The following is an 8,651-nucleotide window of genomic DNA, read 5'->3' as shown; positions in this document are numbered from 1 at the left end:
GAAACACGGCAGGAGTCACTTTATTTTACGCTTCGGATAATTTTGTTGATACAAAGTTATTTATGTGAAATTGGAGTCTTTGGTCGCAGCTTCTAGTAAAGACGAGCCCTTGAGAAAACTGACTTGGCTAATTCATAGCCAGAAGTAACAACAGGCACAAAATAAAACTACACACAATCCTATGTGACTGAGAAAACACACTGAGGCTCTTCCCCCACCCTTTTCACCTGTGATCTGTGCAGATCACTGAAGGGTGGTGATCTCTGCCTGCTGTGTAAGGGTTACTTCCCAATCCCAGAGCTGATTTTATGTCTGGGAGTGAGCCATCGAACTCCTGCCTAAAATCCCAGCTTGCAGAGGCGTAATCACAGCGCTCCCTGAGCAAACCTCTTGATCCCATGTGACAGGAGAGTGGAACCAGAGCGACGGCAGCACTATGAGGTAGGGGTGTCATTTGCTCATGCACATATACTCCTGCGAGTGCAAATAGCAATGCACCTGTGTTAGCGCGGGGAGTAGCAGCGGAGGCACGGTGGAGCCCTGTTAAGTACAAACCCGCCTGAAACTGGTGTGTATGTTACTCCTGGGGGAATTCTGCACCACTGTGCAATGCAGAATTTGCACAAAAATTAATGTTGTGCACACAGAATTTCCTTTCCTCCCCCCGAGTAGAAATGGGCTGCAGAGCTGCTGGCCACCACTACGGGCTTCTGGACCCGGCAGAGCCCAGCTCGCACATAGAGGACATTGCTGGTAAGAGGTGGGGGAGGAACTGGAGGGTTCCCAGCAGCAGCAGTTCCCCGCACCCCATGTAAGAAGGAGGCAGCGTGCAGGAAACTCCACACAAGCTCGGGACCCAGCATCAGGCTGTTTGTTCCTCTGGATTCCTGGGCTCTGCGGGGAGGGGGTGCGAGTGTCTGGCCCCTCTCCTTGGCTCTGCCGGGAAGGGGGCAGAGAAACGGGGAATTTTTTGTGTGTCTGTGTTGTTACAGGTATTTTGAAATAAATTATGAAAATAATTGAAACTGGTGTGATTAAATCGTGTTATTTTGATAAATAATATATGTGATATTTTGCAGAATTTTAAAATATTCTGCCCAGAATTTTAAATTTTTTGGTGCAGAATTTTTAATTTTTTGGTGCAGAATCCCCCTGGGAGTAATAGTATGTGCTCAGCATGGCTCGGCTGGGTGGGGATGCTGCAGCGTTGATCCTTCTAGTCAAAGAGTGAAAAAATGCTCTGTCCATGCTGGCTCAGGAAATGCTTTTCCAGCCATGTTAGCTGCAAACCCGTTGGCAACCGGTTTTCTGGAAGCCCATGGTACGATCATTATGGTAGATTGCAGGGTTGTGTCTCTGTATCTTAATCCTAGTTGCTATTCCTAAGGGCAGACTGGGCCTCACTAAACACCCTGCACTGCAAAGCCACTACGACTACTGTAAAATACTAACCCTAAATATACCCCCGACAACCCCAATTCTTAGCAATACTGCAAGGCAGCGAGCGGGCCCTTAGGTATTCCTGGGAGCTCCCTATTTCAGATCACTGGTTAGAAGGCGGCAGGGGGACTTCAGTAGGTGGGTTTGGATTGTCGTTGAATTTCATGTCACGGCAGAACAAGACGCTTTTCTTGCCCAGGCCCAGCTGGTACTGCCATATGTAGATCTTCTCTCTTGGCTGCAGGGTCAGGCTGACAGACTCTTCCACGTCGGTGGCCTCGCTCCAGTTCTCCTTCTCCGTGTTGACGCTTTTCCCGCCGTATTGAGTAGTGAGGGAGAACTGGTACTTGGCAATGGCTTCGGTGAGGGCTCCTGACTGGTATGATGCTGAGATGCTCACGTTCCAGTTGTGCTCTATGCTGCTCATCTTCTCCTTGGCATAGCCCACCTTCCTGGTGATCTTCTTGTTCCAGGTGATGGGCGTGTTGGAATCATTGGAGATGGTCTTGATGGCCTCCCAGGTGCCGAAAGCTGAACCCTGGGTGATAGCCAACCCACCAGGGAGGAAGTTGACCACATCCGGGTGGAAGGAATAGGTTACGGCATCCACGTTCTCGTGAAAATTGGTGGTTCGATAATACTGGATCCCCCATTCGTCATGGGGCTTGACAAAATAATAATAGCCCCTGACACCCCAGTAATAGAGGCCATCTCTGCAGGACGGGTGGAGGCTGTATTCGACAGCATCAGAATCGGTGTTCATGTTGGTGACCTTGCGGTAGACACCTTTGCTCTGGAAGACAATGTAGAAGTGCCCAAAGGCTGAGAGATAGTGGTCTCCTCCCTGGCAATTGGGGTGGAGATTGTAGACTACGGCTGCTGTGTCCATGTTCATGTTGGACACACGGCGATAAGACCCTCCTTTGATGATGTAGAAGAGGTCATCCTGGTAGGCGAGATAGTGCTCCCCGCCCTGGCAGGAGGGGTGCAGACTATACACGTTCAGATCTTTTCCTTGGTTGAAATTGGTCGACCTCATGTAGCAGCCCAGGTCTGAGCGGACGATGTAGTAATACTCGCCCACTCCGCAGAAATCGACCCCCGGGGCTTTGCTCTTGGGGACTATTGCAGGCATGGTGTTCAGCACTAGAAGATAAAATAGTTTCTTCCCATTAATTATTTTGTATTGGAGTGGCACCTAGAGCCCGCAGCTGGGATCACAGCCCTGTTCTGCTAGGCATTTTACATACATGTGGTAAGAGAGGGTCCCAGCTGAGAAGAGATTACAATCTCCATAAGACAGCATGGTGGGGCCTATGGCTAGGGTGACCAGATGAAACGGAGAAAATATCGGGACACATGGGGGAAGCAAAAAAAAAAAAAATAATGGCCGGAGTTCCCGAAGCAAAAAACACCCAAAAAAACACCGGAACGGCCAAAGCCACAATATCGGGACAAATGGCATCCCGACCGTGCGTCGGTCGGGATGTGGGACAAAGACCTAAAAATCGGGACAATCCCGATTTTATTGGGATGTCTGGTCACCCTACCTACGGCTGTGATGAACAGGACCCTATCCCGGGATAAGGGCTGGGGAGCTGAGATCAGGGTGGGGAGGAGCAGCTCTAAACGATACCGTTAAGAACAAGACTTTGCCCTTCTTCAGTCCCTGACGCTTTAGGCTCCCAAACCCGCTGCAACATTCAAACCAAAGTTTTCAGAAATGGCCTCTGGGTGTGGGGGGGCCAGCTCAGAACTTGATTTTTGGAGGATAGTTGCACTCAAGGCTTCCCGATGCTAGCTGGAGAATGGGGGATCAGCGCTCCGAGAAAGCAAGCCAGGGTACTTAGAGCACCCCAATGGTCAGGAGTCAGGCTGGCAAATGTTCCCAATGAGATAAAGGAGCATTTTTCCCATGGTACAGGGCGATATGGGCAGCATGGGCTATGGCTTAACCTTTGTTCCCCCCTCTCTTGGGACCCCCCTACCCCCAGTCCCCTCAGGATCCCTGTTCCCCGGGAACCCCTTCCCCCAATCCCCTGAGGATCCCCCTTCCTGGGGACCGCCCTTCCCCCAATCTCCTTAGGGTCACCCCTTCCCAGGGACCACCCTTCGCCCATCTCCTCAGGATCCCCCTTCGCAGGAACTCCCCTTCCCCGTATCCTCTCAGGATCCCCCTTCCAAGGGACCCCCCCTTCCTCTCATGATCCCCCTTCCCGGGGAACCACCCTTCCCCCATTCCCTCAGGATCACCGTTCCCAGGGACTCTCCTTCCCCCCCATCCCATCAGGATCCCCCTTTCTCAGGGGGAGAAGGGGGTCCCAGGACAGAGGGGATCCTGAGGGGATTGGGGGAAATGCAGCCCCTGGGAACGGGGGATTCTCAGGAGGAGAAGGGGGACCCAGGAATCCCCCGTTCCCAGGGGCTGCACTTCCCCCAATCCCCTCAGGATCCCCTCTGTCCTGGGACCCCCTTCTCCCCCAGTCCCCTCAGGATGACTGACAGATATATAGCCAGTTGCTCTTGTGGATCAATATTAAAAATGTTCATGAGCCCAAACAGCCATGCTAACCAGCTAACCAGATGAGCTAAAGGAAAGCAGCACAGGGCAGGACGGAGACATACATACCCCCCTTCTTGGGAAGCAATTAATATGGTGGCGTGTGCACCGTCCACAGCAAATCTGCTGCACACACATTCATCTAGGAGGCCCTGTATTTATATCCACTAGCTGGAGGGAATGGCACATATCCCCCACCAGCCGTTACTTGTTGCATGCCTTTTTTGGCTCTGATTTGGTAACCACATTCCATACCAGTCTGGACGTGACAGCACTCCCTGCCTGTACCAGGACACAACCCCAGTGTATCTTGTCTTTGTTCCCTCCCGCCTTGTGAAATAGCTCAATGTGAGAGAACAGCACGGTGGGGGAAAGCAGACCAAAACAATGAGGTCAGCACAGCATTAAGGTTCCTTGGTGCTTTGTCGTCCTCTCGCAGTGACATCGCCTCTTTGTTCTACTGCCTGGGGACACACCGGGTAATAACCTCAGTCCCAATGGCCCGCCACTCCCACAGCTTGCGGCTATGCAATTCTCCATCGGGGTTCTCCCATCGCTGAAATTCATCCACCTCCCCAAAGGGCACAGCTAGGGTAGCGGAAGAATTCAGAATCCTCCCTGTTCCATCTGGGGATTTCGATTTGTGTGCAAATGCAAAGTCTTTGAGATTGCAATTCCATGGCATGGACAGGCGGAGTCAGACCAGTCCAACGAGGCAAACGAGGCCACTGCCTCATGCCTGTCAGGTTTAGAAAAGGGAGCCAACCAGCGGCGAGGGAAACCTGTAACGGAGGAGCAGCACTGCGTTGTTTCTAGTCACAACATCTATGTACATGTGACATCGCCTCTTTGTTCTACTGCCTGGAGACACACCGGGTAATAACCCCAGTCCCAATCTTTGACAATGACTCTACAGTAGACAGGAAACCAGATCCCCAGGAGAAGCTAGGAGAGTCTGTCTTTAGCAATCTTTAGTATACATATCAGCCCCTTAACTAGGCCCCGCTGACAGGGCGGGGCAAAGGGGGCAACTGCCCAGAGGCCCAGGCAATTTAAAAGGGCATGGGGGACCCCGGCTCAAGTCGGTGCAGAAGGAGCCAGGAATGGGCTGGGGGAACGAGGACCGGCAGGAAGAAAGGAAGCAGGAAAAAGAATGAACAGAGACACGGGGGTGGAGCTTTGTAGCCTCCAGGGGGAGCTGGGAGCCCAGGCTCAGCAGCTTCTCCTTCCCCAGCTGTGGCCTGCACCAGGGACAGACTTTCATTGAAAGTCTTTGTGTGCCCACCCCGGGGGGACTTTCTCCAGCTGGACCCAGCCCCGGGCTCTGCTGCCCCTGGCCCAGAGCTATAGGCCCAGCTGAGATCATGGCCCTATTCTGCTAGGCATTTTACAAACATGTAGTAAGAGAGGGTCCCAGCCGAGAAGAGATTACAATCTCCATAAACCAGCATGAACCTGCGATGAACAGGACTCTATTCCAGGAGGAGGGCTGGGGAGCTGAGATCAGGGTGGGGAGGAGCAGCTCTAAAAGATACCTTTAAGAACAAGACTTTGCCCTTCTTCAGTCCCTGATGTTTTAGCTCCCAAACCCACTGCAACGACAAACCAAAGTTTTCAGAAATGGCCTCTGGGTTTGGGGGGGCCAGCTCAAAACTTGAATTTGGGGGGGATAGTCGCACTCAAGGCTCCCCGATGCTAGCTGGAGAATGGGGGATCAGCGCTCCAAGAAAGCAAGCCAAGGTACTGAGAGCACCCCAACGATCAGGAGTCAGGCTGGTAAATGTTCCCAACAAGATAAAGGAGCATTGTTCCCATGGTACAGGGGGATATGGGCAGCATGGGCTATGGCTTAACCTTCGTTCCCCCCTCATGTGGGACCCCCCCTCCCCATTCCCTCAGGATCCCCCTTCCTGGGGACTGCCCTTCCCCCAATCCCCTGAGGATCCCCCTTCCTGGGGACTGCCCTTCCCCCAATCCCCTCAGGATCCCACTTCCAGAGGACCCCCTTCCCCCAATCCCTTCAGCATCCCCCTTCCCAGGGACCTCCCCTTTCCCCAATCCTTCAGGATCCCCCCTTCTTGGGGACCACCCTTCCCCCATTCCCTCAGGATCCCAAGTAGTCTTGAACAAGGGATGGGGGGGACCCCGGCTGGGATTCATGAGCCCTAGATTCTCATCCTGGCTCAACCACTGACCTCTTGTAGGCAGCTTCAGTTTTGTTTGCCTCAGTTTTCCCCCCTGTAAAACAACACCCACCTTCTTTGTACAAACCTTTGGAACGTATAGGAGAGAAGAGCCTTGTCTGAACTCCTCTTTGGTGCATTTCCTACCATTCCTCTCTACTAGCTAAACTGCTGAACAATCCTGCCTGGATTATACCAGTGCCCTTCTCCCATGCTCTCCCACTCACCCTAGTGCTGGTGCCTCTGTTTCCCCCGGAGAATTGATCCAGCTGTCTGCAGAGCTGGCCTCCCCCTGGCTGCATAAGAGTTAAAAGAAGAGGGAACTGGTGGCAGAGAAATATCTGATGTTAAGTATTTCATAATCCAGGCCCACAAGAAGCGGCAACGCCCCATCGAAAGGGGAAGCTTTGCCCTGACCCATGGCAGGGTGGTTGGGACATACTCTGCTCACACTTATCACAAAGACCTGCCCCTCGCTGTGCACTAGGGTCCCCATCCCAGTGCCCTCCGGGGTGCTGGGGGGGGGGAGTGACTAGCACTGGGTGGCGTCCCGGTGCCGGGTCAGGATGCACATCCTCATGGCACCGTGGGAGGCAGATTTCCTCAATTCTGTGATGCAACCCGGCAGCAGAATTAACCCACATTGCCAGGGCAGAGTTAATGGAGTGGCTGGGCGCTTTGTAGAAAAATGCACAAACATCAGCACAGAACAGGGCACAGCACCCCTTCCTGAGTCACCCATCCCACTCTCTGCCCCCCAGCACCACGCTGGGGCATTTGGGTCAGCTCTGATTCCAAGGGTGGAATGCCCCCTACTGCATCCCCTCTCACCCTCTGCCAAGGCGCACCCCTTAGGGTTACTGATCCAAATTTGGGGTTATTTGACCCAGAGGTTCCTGAGATACAGGCTGCCTGGAAAAAAATACCAGCTTTTCTCACCGTTGATGTATTTTTGCAACTTATTCTTTTTTTGCCCAGACCTGGGGGGTTGAACCACAGCTCTGGTGCTGGCATGGTGGTCTCGCTCCTTTGAGGAATACCCCCTGTGAGTGCATGGCACCCCCTGCAGGTCTTTGGGGGAGCAGGAATCAAAGCCTAACCTGCGTGAGAGTTTCGTTCTCCGGGGAGGCAGGTCCCTTAACTCGTCAGAGGTGCCGGTTTTGCTGCAAGCGGTGTTCCGGAAGGGCGCCGTATACTGCCACGCAGCCGGAACGCTGCATTGCTGTCGGTTTTTTGTCAGTGAATATTTATCCTCTTCCCTGGCAGCTGCATCACCCCAGCGCAGGGAGAGGCTGAACTCTGGAGGGGCATCGGCATCCCCAAAGGAGCATGTCCTCCAGGGGCCATGTCGGTGATTAACTGATTGACACCGATCACCCGGACCCAACTGGGGAGTCCAACCCCGACCTCCAGGGCAGAGAAGAGTTTGGCTTTAGAAAACCTGAGCTCCTTTGCCGCGTAGATTCCAAGGCCAGACGGGACCATTGCGATCCTCTGGTCTGACCTCCTGTAGAGCACAGGATGGCGAGCTGCCCCAAATTGATTCCTGTTTGAACGAGGGCAGAGCTTTTCAAAAACCAGCTGCCAGGGACTGAGCTGCCACCGCAGCCCTTGGCAAGTGTATCCCTGGAGCTAAGTCCCACCAAGTTGTCTGTGGTCTACTAGAAGTTGCCAGGTCCCGTTAGGTTTTGGGTTGGACTATTCAAAGTACAGTGACACTCCTGTATAACTCTCCTGTCCAAGAGCCTATCCAGTGTCTTTTGTACAGCCCCGTAAGCAGCCCGGTACCCTGTACTGGCCCCCAAAACAGGCGGCGCGCCTGGTACTTGGGTTCTCTACAGCCAGAAGCGTCTTTTGCTGAGATCTCCTGGAATCGCAAGAGCAGCTGCTTGAACTCTTCCCTTTGCCGATCGTTTCCCAGGGCATCTGCCCGCTGAAGCGTGTGACAATGTAGGAATATTCTGTAATATGTTTATGAGGCCTGGCTGTGCCTCAGTTTCCCCTATGTGCTGTGTTGTTGCACCATGAGTGAAAGGGGACTGCTGGCTCCCTGGGCAGACTGAGACACATAAGTGTGGGTGTCCCCTAGCCATCTGACCCTAAGTCTCCATCTCAGGGGAGCATCTGAGAAGACAACCCCGAGGAGCCAACACCTAGCACCCAAGGACCGCGAGGGGCATGGACTGCCCCACCTCTCTGCAGGGAAGTTGAACAACCCCCCAGCAGGAGAAGAAAGGACTGGGAGGTGTGAGGTGGAGGATGAGAGCTGGGGCCTGGGAGAAGTCGGGGCTCTCACCTGGAGGTCAGGCAGCGCTTGAACCAAGGGGTTCCCTTCAGCTTGGCAGGGCTCTGGACTACCCAGCACGGTCTACACTTCACCCTTCATCTCTCTGTGCTACCCTAAGGACGTCCTAGTCTGTGTCCAGGTGACTCATGAACCCGACTGTTCTGACAGCGCCGTGTGACCG

General features: G+C 53.6%; 1 protein-coding gene across 3 annotated transcripts; it reads right to left on the bottom strand.

The window, feature by feature from the left end:
* On the bottom strand, nt 1-6,525 carry LOC140896609 (uncharacterized). Of its 3 annotated transcripts, none has more exons than XM_078848210.1 (2): nt 6,411-6,525; nt 1-2,586 (listed from the first exon to the last, which is right to left on the bottom strand). In XM_078848210.1, the coding sequence occupies exon 2, from the start codon at nt 2,573-2,575 to the stop codon at nt 1,544-1,546; it is 1,032 nt and encodes a 343-aa protein (XP_078704336.1). In that variant the 5' UTR covers nt 2,576-2,586; nt 6,411-6,525; the 3' UTR covers nt 1-1,543. The 3 variants fall into 3 exon arrangements, with proteins under 3 accessions (XP_078704336.1, XP_078704334.1, XP_078704335.1); XM_078848208.1 differs by lacking the exon at nt 6,411-6,525 and adding an exon at nt 6,257-6,404; XM_078848209.1 differs by lacking the exon at nt 6,411-6,525 and adding an exon at nt 6,272-6,404.
* Nucleotides 6,526-8,651: the final 2,126 nt, after the last annotated feature.

Source organism: Lepidochelys kempii, chromosome 13, assembly GCF_965140285.1.
Source record: "Lepidochelys kempii isolate rLepKem1 chromosome 13, rLepKem1.hap1, whole genome shotgun sequence".
In the NCBI taxonomy this organism is placed as follows: Eukaryota; Metazoa; Chordata; order Testudines; family Cheloniidae; genus Lepidochelys; species Lepidochelys kempii.
This window is presented reverse-complemented; position numbering and strand designations above follow the sequence as displayed.

Excerpts from the sequence above, each read along its gene's own strand:
- LOC140896609 (XM_078848208.1), bottom strand. The coding sequence starts at position 6,323 with ATGCACCAAAGAGGAGTTCAGACAAGGCTCTTCTCTCCTATACGTTCC. Across the intron at positions 2,587-6,256 it reads CAAAGGTTTGTACAAAGAAG|TGCTGAACACCATGCCTGCA; the intron begins GTGGGTGTTGTT and ends TTTATCTTCTAG.